The sequence below is a fragment of the Periophthalmus magnuspinnatus genome, chromosome 23 (genome assembly GCF_009829125.3).
Source record: "Periophthalmus magnuspinnatus isolate fPerMag1 chromosome 23, fPerMag1.2.pri, whole genome shotgun sequence".
Taxonomy (NCBI): Eukaryota; Metazoa; Chordata; class Actinopteri; order Gobiiformes; family Gobiidae; genus Periophthalmus; species Periophthalmus magnuspinnatus.
Genome location: NC_047148.1, coordinates 10,680,141 through 10,700,568, shown reverse-complemented (window position 1 = coordinate 10,700,568; position 20,428 = coordinate 10,680,141). Strand labels below are relative to the sequence as shown.

The 20,428-nt window shown below is 37.6% G+C and overlaps 1 protein-coding gene across 1 annotated transcript in view; it reads left to right on the top strand.

Annotated features, from left to right (window-relative positions):
- LOC117391754 (chemokine-like protein TAFA-2) overlaps positions 1 to 20,428 on the top strand; it is a 52,234-nt gene that overhangs the window by 20,905 nt on the left and 10,901 nt on the right. Inside the window, exon 2 of the mRNA XM_033989656.2 lies at positions 10,033 to 10,136. Coding sequence (XP_033845547.1) covers positions 10,034 to 10,136 — 103 coding nt within the window. The 5' untranslated portion in view covers position 10,033. The remainder of the gene's footprint in view (positions 1 to 10,032; positions 10,137 to 20,428) is intronic.

Genomic DNA, 20,428 nt, shown 5'->3' with positions numbered 1-20,428 from the left:
GTGACCTGAGTATGTGGAACCAGAATAGCTGTTTGTTCATAATTGGCTAACACATTTAGCCACACTGCAGTAACTTAAAACATATAGTAATCGTCATCTTGCTTCTGTTAGGCATGTGGCAGTGAGAATTTTCATTAGATATCTAAAAATAGACCTGTACTCCCACACCTTCGTCTTCACCTTTTCTTCTTCACAAACAAGGATTTGTCTAGAGCTGTGTTTCTGGTGCAATTATTGGCTACGACAAACCCAAGCTGAGATTCTATAGGTTTTCAATTTCACACACACTGAGAAATAGTAGAGGGCCATTTGTAAACTAATTTTAAGTTTAAAATGTTTGTGTTTAAGAGAGTAGTTACTTCCATTGTTCATTGTTCTCACAGGATAAGGAACCTGACATATCTCATTCTCACTCAGTTGACACTTACAATGTGTTCCTATTTCATTTTGTTTGTCAGTTTAAATAACCTGTGTAGCTCTCTGAAAGTGATTAAGGGGCAGAACATTCCAGGGGCATCTGACTGGAAGAGTAAAAGGTCCGTGTTTACCCAGGGCAGAGACGAGCCCTTCACAAAGTCTGTAATGTGAAATGTTCATATAGAGACCATAGAGGCTCACGAGGATGATTTGTAACCAGGGCTCAGAAATGTGTTACACACCTTGAACATTCAGAATGCTTCAAGCTGAACAGCAGAAAAGCAAAGACCTTTCCCGTCCAGAGATGCACTTAGAGCTTCCCTTTTCTCTTTTTTTCCCCAAAAACAAAATAGTCAGTATTTCTGCTAAAATAGGCCATAGTACACCCAATAAAGTGTGACTAGGTCTGTTTTTGTTCATTTGGGCCCTTCATCTTTGGCTACCTACCCCAACCCAGATGAATTTAAGCTTGAGTGCAGTAGCAAGAGAATCCTGTGAATTTATGGAATATTATGAGAATTCCTCTCACTATGGAACTTTGGATAAAAAAGGGAATTGCCATAACGTTAATTCTGGTGAAATTGAAAAATGAGAAACATTGCATGACAATAAAAGAAATATACTGAATACTACTGTCTAAACTGAACTAAATTAAATAAAACTGTGGAGGTTTTGAACCTATGTTCAGTCTCAGAGCAATTCAGGACAGCTGAGGACTAAAGCATAACCTAATACTAGACTCCAAGACAGGACTCAGGACTGGCCAGTTACACTGTGGCAGTGTAAAAGCAGCTGACAAATGCATTTAACCTACTTTAGGTTAAACTTCTAGGTTTGACTTCCCCAGTGTCCTTCGCAATACTCCAAGGATTTATAAATCTGACTCAAGCTCACAGGGCCACTTTACACCACTTTAACTTTTATTTTTACTTGTGAAAGTGACACCATGGTTTGTACTCATTTTTTAGTCATTTTGTTTTACTGAGGAATGTGATGAATAGTAATAAATACTTTTGTTTTCAGAATTTCTTCCATTTAAAATTGTCATAAAAAGGAAGATGAATTTTATGTTTTAATATAGTTATGCTTTAGAGTATTTTTTATTGAATAATTGTTAACTCATAAACATTTTTCTCCAGAGATGGGCTTGCCTGATATGCAAAATAAACAATTCTCCAATACTTATAACCCTACAAAGATGTGAGTCTAGTCACCGCTGAATCTCCCAGACTTCAGATTCAGAATTAGATAATCAGGGATAACTATTGATATGATATTTTTGATTTGCAAGGCAAACCATAGGCAGAAAATCTGAAATGAAATGAAACAAAACAGACAAAGTCAGCTAATAGTAAAGTAAAGTTTTGTATGATTTCACTGTATTTCATTTCATAGTGTTCTAAACTGATACCTCTAGATATTGCTCTCATGGAGGTTTTATATTTGTATGAAACCCAAAGCCTCACCTGCCTGCCTGCTCTCCACTTTCTGTACACAGCTCAGGTGTTCATTTTCCAAAATGTTTACACCACTCTTATCGATATTTCATAATGTGTCTAATAAGACACCATTTTGTGAAATGTCAGCTTTAATCCGTTGTGTTGACAAAGCTGGATAAGATGGCTGTACATTTGAAGGAATATCACCCCAAAATCGAAGCTTGGATCATGAGATGGTGATGCATGGACAATTTGATCAAAGGAACACTAAGGTTGCGACCATTTGGCTGTTTGCGGTTTAGAGAGGGAGTTGCTCTCCGATGGCACGAGAAGGTCATTTTGATGGTTAAGTGCTGCACTTAGCATCAGTTTCAAGTAGCGCATTCTCGTGTTATTTCTATGGCAGCAGTAGATTAAATTTAAAGAATAAATGGATCTAATCTGTGCAATAACAATGAGTAGCCTGACTAAATTTAATTTGTTATAAGAGTCAAGCTATCTGAAGTTAAAGTCACAGCATGTAACTTTTGGCCATAAGTAAACAGTAAACTTTATTGCACTGAAAAACTTTGAAACACATGCATCTTTATTCTGAGGCTTTCATCTCCATAAACCTGACTCTTATTTGGTCTGGAGGAAGGCCTGCTCCTGCTTCTTTACAGAGTACGGCATAAAACTTATCTACCTCCAAAAGTTGGGAGAAATGTGTCAATCCTGTCTTTAGTTGGTCTATAGTGATTTGATTAGCAGTCTTTGGCATAAATGGTAGTATCTACAGTGGTCTTTCATCATCCGTATTCATACATTCATTTCAGTGGGCTCTGACAGCTTGTCGTGTCTTGTTTATGGGCTGAGCGAGGCGCGATTGGCTGCAGATGTTTGGTGGAGCGTGTGACAAAGCAGTGGGCATACTCCCTTGTCTGCCGTGACAGGACAGAGAGCTTCCCTCCCAAACTGTCATCAGAGAACATCTGTGTTTGGGCCCATCCGCCATGTTTGTTCAATCTCCCCCTCGCAGGCGTCCGATGTGACAGCTCTCGTCATGGTCCAAGTGTGCAGTCAGATAGAGATGAAACTGAGGGCTGTGGGTAATCCCTATATCAAATCCAGTTACAAAACATAGAAACAAGTCTGCTTCATTGCACTTCTGAAGCAGTGTTAGAGTGGCCTGGATCATGCGCTGGATCATGCATTTGAAATCAAAATGTAGAAACACAACATTTTATATCATAACAAAAGCATTTTATATCCAGCAACTTCAAAAAAGAAGACTTGAAACATTAAGTATTTTTTAATCAGGCTGTTTATGTCTCAGCCACACCCATAACGTTTTAGTCAAAATTTGGAATACAATGAAGCCTTTTTTCATTTTGGTTGTTTTTATTGCACTGAAAAAAATATAGATGCGTCCTTATTCTGAGCGAGCTTGTATCTCCACAAAAGCTGACCTTTATTTGGTCTGGAGGCGGGCCTGCTTCTCTCCATCGAAATGTTTCTTGGCTATAGTCTTCTACAGTAAAACTCATCTATCTCCATGGAGAATGTTTCCAAGTATGTTTTTATAACTTTTCCTTGGAATCAGGCATGTGATTCCATGGAAAAGTGCCGTCTCCAAATGTGTTGCTTTAACTTATTCACTCATACAGCTGATGCAGGTCACATAGAATTATTTGATGTTTTAAATGAAATAAAGCAATGATTTCATTCTTTTTTGTCATGGTGTTGAAAATTGTCAGTAGCTTTAATATTGTTAGGTTTTTTTTCACAATAATTGCAACCCTAAAAGTTGATATTGTGACATCGCCAGTGTATATATTCTCATATCAATGTTTTGTTTTACTTTGCGACATCCATCTGCTTTAGAAAAAGTCTCTCTGAAAAATGTCACATTTTTGCAGCATTGACAGCTTGAATAAAACAAACAAATTCATTCTTTAGAAATGTGCTAGTGAAGTGGCCTGCTTTATACTTGAAAAGGGAAGCTGTTAACTCGGTCTTGAAGCAGGTGACAAATGTGACCCACAGTTTTGAACTTCTTTGCAAACAACAGACTTTAAATAGGCCAAGGTCGACAGTCTCTAATGAGGAGTGTAACAGCTGTGTATCTGCCTATCAAACCAGCCAAATAAGTGACACAAATGGGACAAGCATTAAAAAGAGGTCAGAGATCTTCCTGCATTCCTTGAAGTATGCTTCTTTGTTCTGCTGTCAGATCCAATATAGTGATATATTTAGCTTTTAATGCCACTGTATCAGATGAGACTATGGGCCCAAATGGGAAATGAGATCTGAGTAAGGGAAGGTACACCGGCTAAATGCTATATGACCTGCTTGAAATCATCCAGAGAGTGACATAAAGTGGAGAAGTCACAATTTATATGCTAAAGAAATGTCTTAGTAATATACTTTGGGAGCAGTAACTTTCCAAAGAAGAATAGTGAACTATTGGAGGTTCAATATCCTGCCACCACCATTTCACACTGGCATTGTGTCCTTGAGCGACTGTATGTATTTATTTTTTGTTTGTTTGTTAATTTATTTTTAGATGACTTCTTCATATGCATCATCGTCTTTTCAAGGGCGTCCTTAGCAGAGGAAAGGAGGATTAAAAACATGTTACCGCCATAAGAAATCAAAGAACAACTGTCATTTTTTACAGGGAAGCTTATACTAAGTGAGGATTACAATATATATACATACATTGATAATTATAATAGAGTCAACATTGGTACTTCCGATGAGGTCAGTGATGAGCGTTTCTGATTGCATTCAGTTTGAGATAGATTCACTTTTCTATAGCTGTAATAGGAAATCAGTTTTTCTACACTGAAGGCTTATGCGTCCAACAACAGAGCCAGTTTATAACAAAGGGATGAAATTCAATCTCTGGATTTCTTTTGGCACAAAAAACCCTGGGAGAACTTCTGAGGTGGCACTAGTCAAAGAAATATGCATTATTCCTCAAAAAGGTGTTCATTTGCATTTGAAAGTTTCTTGAGTGCAGCTCAAAGAACCTAGGAGGTAGGAGTCTCACTGCTGCTAGAAGATGAGATGAAGACACTCAACTATCTGCAGATAATTAAACATCTCATGGAAGCTGTAGTCTATTAGTATTTGTTTACCCGTCTGCTCTGTTGTACGTCTTGTATTTTGTGCTTATGGCAATCATTAGCATATATTAGGAGCTGCACTTCAAGGCCTGTTCTGTGACAATAGCCATACATAATACATGAAGTGTTGAGAAAAGAAAACGCGCTATTAGGAACTTTCAGTCACAGCAGGCATCTGAACTGAGAGATAGAGCTAACTTTGAATAGGCACAACATCTTCACAGCTCTGTAGAACTCAACTCTGTAGAACATTCTGTCAAACTCAGCTCTGTAGAACTCAACTCTGTCAAACTCAGCTCTGTCGAAGTCAACTCTGTGATTATACTCAAAATTCTTGACTGGCATGTAAAAAATGGACATAATTCCTGTTGTTATATTGGCATATCAAGATCATTAATAGTGTTTTAGTATTTTTTTTCTTTGTTTCAATCATGTTGTTTGTTACAATCTTTCACATACATTATTTAAAATATTATGAGGGTGCATTTGATCAAGGTAGAATTGAATAATATTTCTATTGCACTAAAATAGATTTGGCTTTTGAAAACTGTTTTATATATTAATCCCAAAGATTAAATTGCATGTTTGACATGTTTTCAAATGATCTAGATCAACTGCAAATGAACTCACCAGTTACTTTACAACTATATCAAATGCCATCATATTAGTTAGTCCTATTTTCACAGTATTTATATAGCTAAACTACCTCTAAATTTTATTGGATAGATTTTGTTCAGTCCAATCTGATACCATGAGTATGACAAGAAATACATTTATCTTAACAGCAGCCAGCACATCTAACCATGTTCTAGTTGTGTGATTCATCAAGTTTTCATTACTTTGGTACCAAATGAGACTCACGTGATACGAACAACTCTTTAAAAGTGATTTCACTAATTGCCAACCACCATTTTAGAAATAAGGAATTTAATTTTAACAGCTTCACTTTCTATAAGCATGAGCAGCATTTGCAACTCTTGTTCAAGTATATTGGTAAAGTACAGGTCAAATCTAATGCTCTTTGCTTCCGAGCCCTTCTAAAAATATGTTTTTTTGGAGCTGAGACGGGCATCTCTGCTCACAGCTCCCACATGCTGCGTCATAAACTTGTCTATTGAAACAGCCAAACCGAGTAAATAAACCACAAATCTTAACAAAAACACCATGACCCAACCTGGTACAGTCTGCTTCCCAAAAGTCAACAACACTATGTAATGTCTGTAACCTTTCCGACGGCTCTGAAATTGACATAAAATCAAAGATGTGCTTTTAAAAACACAGTAGAGCAGGAACCAGGGGTTTCTTTTTGCAGGTAAATTTCAAGCACCAAGGTCAAAAACATAAAACGACTTCAAACTGTAACAAATCTCAAATGTGTCATTCTGCAGAGGTTATAACTGGGCGCACTCATGGACACAAGCGCATTTTTAGACACCCGTAGAGAAACGGTGTAGCAGCAATGGACTGCACTTCACCAATGACCCTTTTTCACACGTAGCTGCAAGTTGGGAGCAAACATTTACTATATCCACCATTATGAACACAGACTCCAGTTCTGTCCATACCACAAACTATAAATGTGTCTGAGTGAAAGTGACTGGGGTGTATGCCAGAAGAGGACAATATACCATATTTTCCGGACTATAAGTAGCACTTTTTTTCATAGTTTGTTTGGGGGTGTGATTTATACTCAGATGCGATTTATATGTGAAATTATTAAAGATATAATTTCACATCTTCGTTATTGTCACACTGAAAACTGCATGAGGCGATGTGGAATCGGTGCTTCATCTACTTCTGGAGTTGGCGGAGTTGTTCAGAAGCGACACCGAGGATGGAGAATTCAATAGATTTAGTGATTTGGAGTGAGATTGAGAGTAAACTCGTTAGCTTGCTTTTTTGTGCTTTAGATATCTGATTAACTGTTAATATCTTACGTTAACATACCAGACACATATTCAGTTTGTTGTCTATGCTTCATTTAGCTGAATAAATATGTGTTATTTATTAATGGTTGATTATATGCAGTTCACTTGTTGTCACTAGATGGTACTGGTGTGTTTGTAATACCTGTAAGAAAATGTACTTGACTCGTTTTCTTTTATACATCTAACATTAAATTTCCCCTTATTTAGTTCCCCTTCATTTATAAAACCATAAAGGTGATCATTTTTCATTTGGAACAATGTTGTAAATGTTTAGTTGTCATCATAAGTCTAGTGTAAGGTCGAGAAAACTACTTCCTGTTTTTCAGTTCAGCCTTTTATGCTAATGTGAAGTGTTAACCAACAGAGCACTATTTATGAAACAACTGAAAAGTAAAATATAAAGTTTTCAGTTCACCGGTTTGTTTACTAACAGGCCAGAGTGGTATATATATTTTCCATGTGTTCATATGCAGTTTTGTGTGTTTATGTAATATGAGCCAGAGCTTATGTTATATTTTATGTGTTTTCTAGTTCTATGGTAAGAATTGTGATGAAGAAGTAAGACCATAGTAAACATCAGTCAAAAGAACTCTTGTGTGTCTCGTGTTTGTGTGCGTAGATTGACTGTTAATATCTTACGTGAACATACCAGACACTTATTCAGTTCGTTGTCTGTGTGTTACGTTGCCATAGCCTTTTGTTATCTATTTTATTGTTATTATTATAACTTGACTTTTAAAGATAAAATATCTGTTCTTGGTCTTGATTCGGTAAAAATATTTTTTCCCCAAAAAAATGCGACTTTTCTTCATTATTACACATTTTTTCGCTGGTGTGACTTTTACTCCAGAGCAGTAATATATAAGCCTGTGTAGGAGTGTGGTAATTTGGAATTCCTAAAGTGTATTATCGTGCAGTATATATACATTTGGATGAGACTGTGTTGTATGTAAATAGACTATGTTATGTTGTTTCAAATTACAGCGCGACTCAAAAGTGTTGCAAGGAAAATTTGTGATCTCAGTTCATTACCAACACTCCAAAGAAGTGCAAAAATGTGTTTAAGTTAATGCTAGCTAAGCTTCCGTCGCTCCGTAGAGAAGTGGCTTAATGCAAAAATAAACAAACAGTTGAGGTCTACTAAATTTCATTATCTTAAAATCAAAATTGCATCTGCTAATAAAGTCCTGCAAACCTATAGGTATTTTTTTCCCAGTGGTGGAAAGTACCAAAGTAAATATACTTGTACTTAGGTAGGTATTTTTGAAGTAGACTGACAAGTAAAAAGTACTTTTCTTTGTTGTTTGAGAACTGCTGAGTTATTTTAGCACATTTAGTTTGAATTAACGTTCAGTACTTTTACTTCAGTAGATTTTTTTTTTCATGTGATACTTTTGCTTGAGTATTTTTTTGCTCCTGTATCTGTACTTTTACTTAAGTAACTAAATTGTGTACTTCATCCACTACTTCATTCTACTGCCAGACAAGTGTTTTGGCCGCAGGAGGATAATCACATTCATTTGTGTGGCTATCTCTCAGTCAGTTAAATCTATCTTCACAAGTCAAACATTAATAATTCAGGTCATGGCTGGATATTAGTTGAGGAGCAGCGTAGGACTCACTTGAATTTATGAGACCAGATCTTACAGAGGACACTGTTATGTTATGTTGTTGTTTGGGTCCCCCGGTGCTGTGCCACACATGGCGGCTATAAAATAATCCCCACAAAAGGTCATGTTGGGTTTGCCAAAATAAACTTAATTACACAAATAACATGAGAACTCCACAGAGGATCGGCCAATCTATATATCAATGGGGGGAGCGGATGATATGCAGGAGGTGGTAACTAAGGAGAAAACGCAGCTTGTAACACTGTACTGTGATGCCACACGATACCAAGTCTGTTCCAGTAATTACCGAACTGCAGCCCTGTTTGAAATGTGATCATTGTCTGACAGTGGAGAGGCTCGCAGTGGGTCGGGTGGATCAAGGAGTGTGGTCCAGGCTTACACTTCATTAGAGGGAAGCAGAGCAGAGGGTGATCAGCCAGCAGCAGCAGTTAGTGGCTTAACCTGCTATAGACAAATCAATAACTATAGACTATAGACTAAACAATGTTCATAAATATGTTGTTATTTGGTTGGAACAGTACATATTTAAGAACATATGGGAAAAAATAGCTGGATTGTAGCCATGAGCCAACTTCCGTCACACATTCATACACCAGCCTAGAGATACTAGGGCATAGTGAGAGAAGAAGAAGTATTGCCCAAGGACATAATGGCAGTATGCACTAGGAATGAATGATTTGGAGAAAATATCTGATTGCGATTTTTCTGGCAAACACTGCGATTGTGATTAGAAGCGTGATTTATGTTTTAATGATTGGATTCCGTTCACATTTGACAAGAATTGACAAAAAAAAACCTGACAAACTAATACAAGAATCATATTTCAGAGCATGTTTGCACAGATCTAAACTATGACAGGATATTTTGTTTGTTTTTGCAGGAAATTGTGGTACTTCAAAAATTGCAGCCCCTTGCCAATTGCATCCATTCAACTTGAAATTTTGATTCTTTCTGCAATTGACCCACTGAATGAATGTTATAAGGAATTGTTGTCAACCTGTGGATCTTTGTGTCAGCCTTGATAATAGAAATAATAGAAACAGCAGTTAAATCTGTAATCAGGGTATACATGATGGTTCTTTGAAATTGCACACTTTGATTTTCAGCTGTGCCATTTGTACTAATATTATTGTGTGACATGCTCCCTCAATCATTTCAGTGACTTCAAGCAGATGGCATAGACAACTTTATCTGGCAGACCTGTGGATGATGCCGATGCTCTTTTCCAGCATTACATTTAGTGAGCGAGAGACCCTTGTGAGTAGACAGGATTTGGAGATAAAGATCTTTTACACCGACGCAGCTGTAGTTTGTTTTGTGTAGGGACAAGATAAGACCGTCTAATTCTAGATAAATACGCAATGAGAGGAGCCCAGCTATTAGTTTGTGGAGGTACATTTAGTCCAAAGAAGAGGCTGCCAGCTCCGCAGCAATGTGTACCAAGAGTTGTCCAGTGAGGAAATAAATGAATGTTGCAGTAATGAGTTTGTTCTTGTTTTTAATGCAGGATGAGTGAGAGGTACGCTCAGAGCAGAAGCAGAGGGGCTGTTCTCGTCATGGTGCTGGTAGTCTGCCTATGGGACATGCTGCTGCCAACAGAGGGCTCCTTAGGTGAGTATTTATTTATTTTTTTTCTTCAGTTTGTTTGTTGTAAACCAGATTATTGATCTAAATGTCTTAGTAATAGAAACAGGACCACTGACTTCCTGTTCAAAACTACAGAAATGAGACCCCCAGACTCTTTATAGTAGCATTTGACTGTAACAAACAGTGTATTTTTAATTGTGTGTTTCTATATGGGGGAAAACAAATATTTGCTCAGCATTCAAGCCTCAACTGCAGGACAATACAGAATCATTCATGAATCAATTCAAATACAACCGAGTAAGCTAATGATGAGGGAACACCGTTACAACATGGTTTTGAAAGCTCATACCAGATTGATTTAGCTTAATATGTCCTCTTATCAGCATATTTAACTTAAAATTGATCATTAAAAAGCACTGTATATGAATGATAGATGGAGCATATTGCTCACTCTAGGCTTGCTAGTTTGAGTAGTAGCAATGTAGAAACATGAATTGAATTGAAAAGTGCAGATTTATGTTCCAACTTGACTGAATGAGAGAGAGGAGGGAGAAAATTTATGTTTTGTCATTTTGTTTGAGCCACAAAACGTTCTGCTTTTATCACTAGAAAACTGCCCCAGACATAAACAGTAGCTCCCAGAGAAAGTCCCTTTTATTACAGGTAAACATCATAAAAAGTTCAAAGCAATTTCTGTTGCTGAGTGAACTTTATGCAGACACAAGTTCAACGGCGTCTGCCGCATGTCAATACCGTACTGTAGCCATGCACACAGGGAACGCTCAGGGCTGTGTGGGAAGCTGGAGGGCCCTTGGAGGCTCCTCCATCTATTCAGCAGCACATTCTATTGAAAGCCCATCCTCAGTGTGTTTGCAGAAAGACTCATCTGTCTGTGGTGTAAAAAGGAAGGACATAGTTTCACAGATTGTTATATGTTTATTCAAAAGATGGATTCTGCCCCCATCGGTTTGTTGGGAGTTCATAAAAAGCTTATACAATATGGTTGAAAAGATACAGCATCCCTTTACACTGTCAAATCAAAGTTGTGCAATGTGTTCATAAGTTAGCAAAGTTATGATGAGTATGTAGAGTTTGCATTTGACCTTGTATATCCATAGCCTCAGTCAAGTTATTGGAAACAGTTGAATCCTAATTATTCCCTTTGATAAGTTTCAGAGAAGATTATGGAATTTACTGTGATAGTAAAGTTGGTATCAGTTAGCATGCTAGCAATGCACTTCCTGATTATTAGAAAACAAAACACTTTATAATTACATGCAGATGGAAAGTTGTGGTCTTATAAGAGCTGCTCATACAATATTTCTATACTGGGGCAAGATGTATTTGGCTCAAATACATAGGGGGAAAAATGGGACAGGGTCGGTGTGTGAAAAGCATATAAAACAATACAATATGTGAAATGGTTGCATGGCAGCAGTGTAAACCTGTCAATGTAAGCAGAAGTATATTACAGTGGAGTTGTCCACAGTTAAAGCCCAGGGAGGTCAATTATGTTGAGTCAGCAAAACGAGGCATTTCATCTCAGAAGTCCCGCTGACAATACCAGCGTCAGGTAATTGGTGATATACAGCAACTACACTACACTGAACAGAGGAGCCTTCATTTGTAAGCGAGATGGACAACACCTCTGTCGACCAATTAGACAGTAGCTTGATGTCCTTGATTGGCGGACATCTGCACTCAAAGCTCATCATCCCAAAGACACAGAGATCAGAATAGATTTTGATGGACTAGAATTCTCTAATTTCCCCTGAGTGTTATTTCTGTTGCTTTAAACCTGTTATCATTCAAAGGATGAAATGCAACCAGAACTGAGAATTTATTTTTATTTCTCAATTGAGTAAAATCCAAGTTTCGTCTTTCAGAATAAGTATAAATATATATTATATATCCATGGGTTTGTCTCCAGTAGGTTAGACTACTATAATGGCCTGCTCACTGGCCTCTCCAAACGAGCCTTAACACAGCTGCAGTACATCCAGAACGCTGCTGCTGGGGTCGTGACTAGAACCAGGAACTGGTTCCTGTGGCTCAGGAAACAGACTTTAAAGCAACTCTGCTTGTGAACAAGTCTCTCCATGGCCTAGCACCAAAGTACATGTCCCACATGTTAGTGCCATATGAACTATTTCGCACTCTTAGGATTTTAGGGACCGGCCTCCTGCTGGTGCCCAGAGTCGGGACTAAACAAGAGGAATTAACGTTTCAGTTTTATGCAGCTAAAACCTGGAACGGTCTTCCTGAAGATGTGAGACAGGCCTCTACTTTGACAATGTTTAAATCCAGGGACAAAACGGTTCTGTTCAACTGTGCATGACTGAAATGTTTTTATTTTGCACTCTTTAATGTTCATTTTATGATGATTATTTATGTTTTGTGTTTTGAATTACTTTGTGTACAAAATGTTCTATAAATAAACTTGCCTTGCCTTTAAATATGGTTTAAAGGAAGTAATGCCATTTTATTGCATCATTATTTTAACTGTATTTGATTAAAGCAACACCATGTAACTTTTTAGTGCTGGCACATTTTCCATATAGATACATTTTATGCCATATGGTGGGACATACAAAGCAGATGAACATGAACAACATGATTTTATTTTAGACTGTTTCTTGACAAAAAGATATGAAGTGGGCCTTTAATCACTGAATAAGTCTAAAAACCCATTGTATGCTAGAATATTACAACCTTTCTAATGCCATCAACAATACTTAATATACCCTTAATATACCAAACCTGGTGCTCTGTCCCATTTACTGTAGGTAAAAGATCATCATTGACTTTTACTCGAGACGTAAAAAAAAATGTTATACTCTAGCATTTTCACTGCAACACTTTTATTTGTTTGTTTTTAGTTGTTTTTGTTGAAATGTTATTTTTTATGATTTTATTATTATCTGTGCCCCCATATAGGCTACTGTACAACCTGCGCGACTGACATTTAGTTGGCAGCCCATCCTACTCTCTTCCTCCCTGTCACATTTATGTTCCTTGTTGATATAAAAATATCCCCAGTCTGAGTTTGCTCTTTTCTTCTGGGGGTGTTTACAGGAGCAGGAATCAGCAAGTGGGCCTGTCCTTATTGAACAGGACAGAGACAGCAATAGGTCCCAAAAGTCCCCGGGACATTGGATTTATTTTAATTAAAGTCTGCACTCATTGATCTGCACAGTTTGCTCTGAGAGTCTACAGCTGTAAATGAAAAACAGCACTACTCACATTGGTGTGGTCCACGGGAGAGTCTAGACCATTTTTAGAACCCCTAAAATTTAGAGCTTTCCTTTCAAACTTCAGTATTTGCACAGCCAGTGTGGGTCCTTGGGCAAGACCCTTCATGCTACTGCCTACCTCATACAATGATGAGTGCGACCAAACAAGGTCTGCGTATGGTGTTGGGGAACCAGAGCACAATGATGAGAAATGGACAAGGCTCTGTTGGAATGCTACTACTCCAGTGACCCGAGTCCGAGGGGTTACATGAACAGGATGTGGGAAAAATTGTTACTTTGAAACCCACAATCCAAGCTTATGACTATGCAACTAGTAGTTAAGTTTTGCAACATCTGCAAGTGGCAAATGCTATCACAACTTGAGATTCTATCACAACGGTAAGGGGGTATCAGGACTCCAGGTCAGAGGGGAGTTAACATCCACTCCCCAACTGGATAGATCTACCGCACCAGACAAGATGTAGACTGTGCAAAGAGCCCCCTGTGACAATCCAGCACATAACTGCAGGGTGTAAGATAAAGCATACATGGAGCGGCATAACAAGACCCCAAGGTCAAGGTGGGAAACACCTCCAAAGGTAGTGGAGAATGATCGAGCCAAGATCCTGTTGAACTTCAGATACTGACTGACAGAATGGTGATGGCGAACCAACCGGACATTGTGGTGGTGAATAAATAATGAACATAGCAAAGCCGTTGTGGTGGACGTCGCAGTACCGAGTGATGGTAGAGAAATACTAGGGGCTCAAATAAGAGCTGGAGAAGGTCTGGAAGGTGAAGGTATCAGTGGTGTCCATGATCACCAGAGCACTTGGGGCAGTGACCCCCAAACTGGAGAAGTGGCTACAGCAGATCCCAGGAAAAACACCAGACATCTCAGTCCAGAAAAGTGCAGTACAAGTCCAGTACAGTACGAGGAACAGCAACCCTCTGGGAGCTAGCAAGCATGGAAAATGGGATGAGACCACCCGCAGAGGGTGAGGATATTTTGTGTATGTATATATATATATATATATATATATATATATATATATATATATATATATATATATATATAGTATAAGCAAAGTGAAATGATGTGATGCCTCATATTTTGGATATATTTTTTGTCAATGATCATAAAAAGGCAAAAAACGATATAACATCAAAACCCTAGTGATTAACGAGAAAGTGAGAATCCAGGTAATGAATGAAATGAAAACCTCTGGCAGATGACAATAACACCAATTCATTCATCAAACAAGGAAAAACAACTAGATACTCAGTAGTAGTATCAGTACAGTTTAGCCTATAGAAAGGACTGAGGAGGACTAAACAATCGACCACAGACTACAAAGAAGGACTTGGCTCAAATATCTAAGCCATAGTTTGGGAGCCACTGATCTAAAGAGATAGATGGGTTAAAAAAAAATGGATAAGAAGGAGTATGCAGTGTGGTGGGGTATAGGGGTAACTACTACTATTTTATTTTTATTCTATTTTTTTAGTGTTTGTGTGTTTGTTTTAATATGCATACCTTGATTGAATAATTGGCACAAACACAACTGGAGGTCACTGAGGAAGATATTTTTACATCCCAAATCAATATCTGTCACATGTTCTATAATTATTAGTCATGAGTGTTACTATGACCTATTGATCCATCACTGAAGCTTAAGCTGTTTAAATGGGTTTGACTTATATTTACTGTCATACGACTACGTTATTTTGATTGCTTCTAAGTTTGATCTACAATTTACAAAAGACAACAATCTTGACTATTATTGTATTATCATTGTTCTTGGCTAGTAGAAAAAAACAAACAAACAAACCAAAAAAAACACATTAGGAACTGCAATGATGGTTGTAGGTAAAAAACTGAATTATGGAAATATTTATGATCCATTTTTATAATAATAATAATAATAATAACAACAATAATAATAATAATAATAATAATAATAATAATAATAATAATAAAGAAGAAGAAAAACAAATAAGCTTTCCTGATATCTGAAATGTTCATTCTTGTAAGGTTGGGTGTTACTACTTTTTTCAGTCCGTCTTTGCCATCCGAGTGATTTTGATATCTGTGCATCACCAGGAAACAAAACTCTTTACAGCCTTGAGTCTTTCACATCACTACGCCTCATATTTTCACAGCGAGTAAACAGAGCTGAGTTTGACCTTCAGGTTGTTGCTGATCCCACAGGATGCCTCAGCCTTGAGCTTACTCTGTACAAAGGAGAACCATTTAACTCCAGCCCAATTCTGAAGAGACATGTCAGTGGAGAGAGGGAGTGTACTGGGGCCTGCTCGAAGTTTACACTTGTTTGAACATAAAACTCAAATGGCCAGGTCTAGAAAGAAAACAAAAACAAAAACTGTAGTTAAAGTAGAGCCTGCTTTAAAGATGCACTAGATACGTTTTCTGGTGGAGGGATGGGCAGCTGCTTTTCTACACAAATAATATTGTTTTGCTTCAATTGCGCCACAGTATGACATTAAACTTATCTATCACTATGGAGGTAAACAGGTGACGCCACCAGGTTAAATTACAGTTAAATCTCTGGAGAAATAACCTCATTCATACTAAGAATACAGATATTTTTGATAAGTAAAGATCCCAGCAATTGAATAAATGTTTATTTGACTTTTTATAATACAGGTTTGCTTAGTCTGCTTTTTATTTCTGCACATAATCAAGTCACACAGAAAAATAATGTTTGATACATAAAATACAAAATAAATAGTTTTGGAAACCCCCCTTCATCAATATTACAGACAGTCTCTTATCTTTTTTCTTTTGAAACTGATTATGTGTGAATTAGACTCATTTTCAAAGATCATTTTATCTCTCCAGAAGTTCAACACATAAGTTCATTATCATTCTCTACACAGTCATGAACAATACAAAGTATGCATCATTTGTAGCCTGTTCTGTCTCCAGAGACAAATGTTTAGAAGCTTCAGGAAAGTAATTTGAGTTCAGAGGAAAAGGCTTTCATCACGTTATACTCCAAAAGGAACAAACATTGAGTAAACACTGCACTGTTTGCAGATGCAAACCAGGATCTGCTTTAAAGGCGCCTGTTTACATTGAAAGCTTCATTCACTTTCTCAATAAGATGCTGTCTGATGTGACAAAGCATCAAAGAAACAGTTATTGTTTTCTGACTGCAACATAGCTGGGCAATTTCACAATCAGCCTGTACAAACACTTTTGTGAAAGAAGAGATAATTATGTATCTAGAATAAGGATAAGGAAGGATTTTTTACCTTTCCGTCTGCCTTTTTTTTTTTTTTTTTTTTTTTTATCTGAATGAACTATGACGTAAAGCTCAAAGGACACTTACAGCCCCAAGAGTTCTTATCCTTGGAGTTACAGAGTTCTCTGTCTGGTACCAGCTTCAGAGCAAGATGAATTTAGGAATGTGTTTAGTCCACTCTGCCATGGCAACTGCAAACATGAGTACAGGACATTAGTGCTTAATCAATTTCTGCATAAATAGGGTGCGGTAAGTAGTGATGCTTATATGGAGACACGCCATAACTGATCTATAATGCACAGCCTCATGGACCTGTTTTGCAATTGATTTTGTGGTCTCCGTATTTACCTGAAAACTGCGTGAAACACCAAAGGGTTTGTTTATTTCTTGGATTCCTGTTGCTTGAGGCAAAAAATAGACATTCATACATTTTTTTTACTGCCATTGAATTGTGCAGATGCATTTGAGGAATGAGCTTATAAAAGTTAAGGAAGAAATAATAAATAACAAAATGTACTGACATTTTTAAATTACATTGAACAATGTTATTTTAAAATGTGTTTAAAATTGATATTCATGCTAGATTCAGGACTAGAATGCTGGTTGGGAAAGAATATAGCCTAATACTCAGTTATCTCTTAAAATAATTCTATATTCTTTGTCACTGTCTTTCTCTGTACTCAAAATGCTGGCTCTGCTACTCTCTGCATTTTATTCACTGTATTCTATATTGCAGTACCAATTGATAAAGTATTCTTGTAATCCCAAAGAGCATTTCACAGATTTAAAAAACAAGGTTCTAGCCTAGTTGTCATGCATCTTGTGTAGGAATATCTGATCAAATGCATTTTTGTTGAAGTCAAATATGTTTCATGTTTCTAGAGCAATTGAATCCATTCATCTTTATCTCTTGGCACCATACTTCACCTAAAACTGAAAACTAAAACCTAAAAAAACACTACCCTACAGGGAACTCTGGCAGCAGCAGCCTGTTCTTGTGAAGGATCACTGTTAGTTTGCCGGACTGACTGCTTCCCAAGAGAAATGCTTTCCTCTCTATTTTTCTGGCACCGGAAGGCTGAGTCGGCATCCAAGTCCCAAATCCAGTCAGAAACCCAAGAGGCGGTCCGTGGGGAGAGGCTGGCAGTTCTTGTGAGCCAGCCCTGGTTTAGTGTTTGCCTTTCATATCGCCTGTGTATGGAGGCAGGAGATGCGTAAGCGGCTTGGATTTTATGGGTGACTTCCTGGATGGTTTTGATGTAAGAAGAAGAACTAGAGCAACTAACAGAAGATGAGTGAGCTTGTATTTCTGTCATTTTGCTATTGTCAATGTTTTCAATTACTGTTAAAACCATGGATTACTGCATGTCGTATACAGCAGCCGGGAATAGACTTGAGTGGGGATTAGTATGATGAACTGTACATTAGTAGAAAGGTTACTGGTCTATTACATAGCCAATAAACTCGCCTAAATGTGCAAACATGGATTGACCTTATAAAGCTGAAGACTAATTTCTAATGTGATCTCAAAATCAATCAGTCAGCAGGCAATAAAGTTGAAAAGTTTTGACAAAAAAGCTCTTGAGACAAATTATGTTTATTGTTTTGAAGGTTACTGGTATCTGTGATAGTGATGCCCCCATTTGCTTTACAGAAAACTGACAGAAAAAGCCAATAATCAACTGAGCGTTAGTTTTATATAGCATAGTTTTACAACAATTATGTTTATAACTATTAAATTGAATGATCAAAAGTATAAAACTATACTATACTGAAATAAAGCAGCTTTTATTCAGTTATCAAATCAAATACATTTTATTGTTCCAAAGGGAAATTTGTCTTGAGCTGAACAACTGCAGAACATACAATACACAATAAGGACAAGAAAAACACAACAATATGTTTTTAAGGTGCACTATGTAACTTTTCTGGTTGTCTCCATGGAGATGTTTTTTGTTTTTTTACTGGAATGCTCCACAGTACAGCATTTACCTTTTTTTTCTTATTTTAATCATGTATTCAATTATTCAACCACTAAGCTGGCCTGGTTTTGTCACATGTTTGTCTCCATAGATAAGTTTAATGCGAGATTGTGGAACCGTTCATGGAAAGCAATGACATCTCCTCGGAAAAGAGCAGGTGACAGAACGTCCTCTAGGGAAGATACATATAGTGCTCCTACATCTCAAAGAAGACTCCCTCTAATAAGATTATAGGATGGAAGTTAATCCCTATTCCAAGCCGATTTAATCATATTTACCTTCAAAATAGTCACCATTTCCCAGAGGATCTCAAGTTGCTCTGCATCTTTGTCAGTTTTAATATCCCCCTACCTTCATAGACTTGCTATCAGTGTGCCATCCACCATTACACAGCACCCAAGTGTAAAGCTAATTACCTGACTTCAGCCCATTCGCTTCACTGTACACAGACAGTTAGGAGCAGATCTACTCCAGTCACTTTAGATTTACTGTTTACCTCAGCTGTGGAGAGTCTCTGTGCAGAAGGACACGTCACCGAAATGTCACATGCAATTAAAACAAGGATGGAGTGCCGCAGGTTTTAAATAATTCAGACAATGGGGTGCAATCTGCAAAAGTGGTTCTGAGTATTGCAGCACTCTACTTAAACTGTTATGTGAATTATATCAAATCTAGTAAAAATCAATGCCGGGTTCTAGTACTTGTGTATTACCCATATGTAATGTATCAAAGTGAATTTTAATACAATTTCTAATGCACACTAATTATGAGCAAAGCCTCATGGACTCGTTTTATGGTGGATTTAGTATTCTCTATATCTACCTGAAAGCAGTTCATGAAAAGGGTTCATTTGTTGCTTGGACTTTCTACAGCCATTGAATTGTGTACTGATGCATTGTGTCTGGAGTTCAGCTATAGTTTTTTCAAGCATAGTTTTTAATTTAGTTAATGTACATTTTTATTGCTCACCATGCTCTGGATGCAGTTTGGGGCAGATGTTAGAATTAGCCTAAAACTTTATGGATATATCTACAGTGGATATATATACAATGTATATAATAGGCTTACTCTGTTACTCTCAAATTATCTCACTCATTTCTACATTGGAACATCAATGTATAAATTCAATTCTTTTTATTACCTACATCTACTGTATCAAATAAATGGTTTATTTCATTTTGCTGTTTATTACACACAGACCTTTTATTTGAATTGAAACAATATGTTGACGTATCTTGGCAAGGATGAAAAGGAGGCTTCTTTCCAATGGAACGCACCCAGAGCACCTCCTCAGTGAGACATCCAGCAAGCATCCTTAATAAATGCCCAAGCCACCTCAGCTGGCTCTTCTCAATGTCGAGGAGCATCAGCTCTACTCCAAGTTCCTCTCGTGTGACTGAGCTTCTGATCTCTAAGGGAGCACCCAGCCACCCTGCGAAAGAAACTCATTTCAACCGGTGGTATCCAGAATCTTGTTCTTTCAGTCAGTTGCCAAAGCTCACGACCGCAGGTGACAGTAGAAATGCAAAATGGACGATAAATCGAGAGCTTTGCCTTTCGACTCAGCTCCTTCTTCACTACCATCCTTCCCACACTCGTCAACAAGACCCAGAGACACTTGAGCTCCTCCACTTAAGGCAGGGACTCTCCACACACCTCTCCCTCTTGAACTGTCATCTTACTGTGATGGGGGAGGTTGCTTAACCGAATGATCCTAGGAGCTATGTTGCTCATGGCAAACAGGTCCTACTAAGGCCTACAAAGGGTCAGACCACGTGCAGTTCACCCAACACCCAGGCGCCTGGTGGCCAGGTTTTTGGCCACAAGGCCCA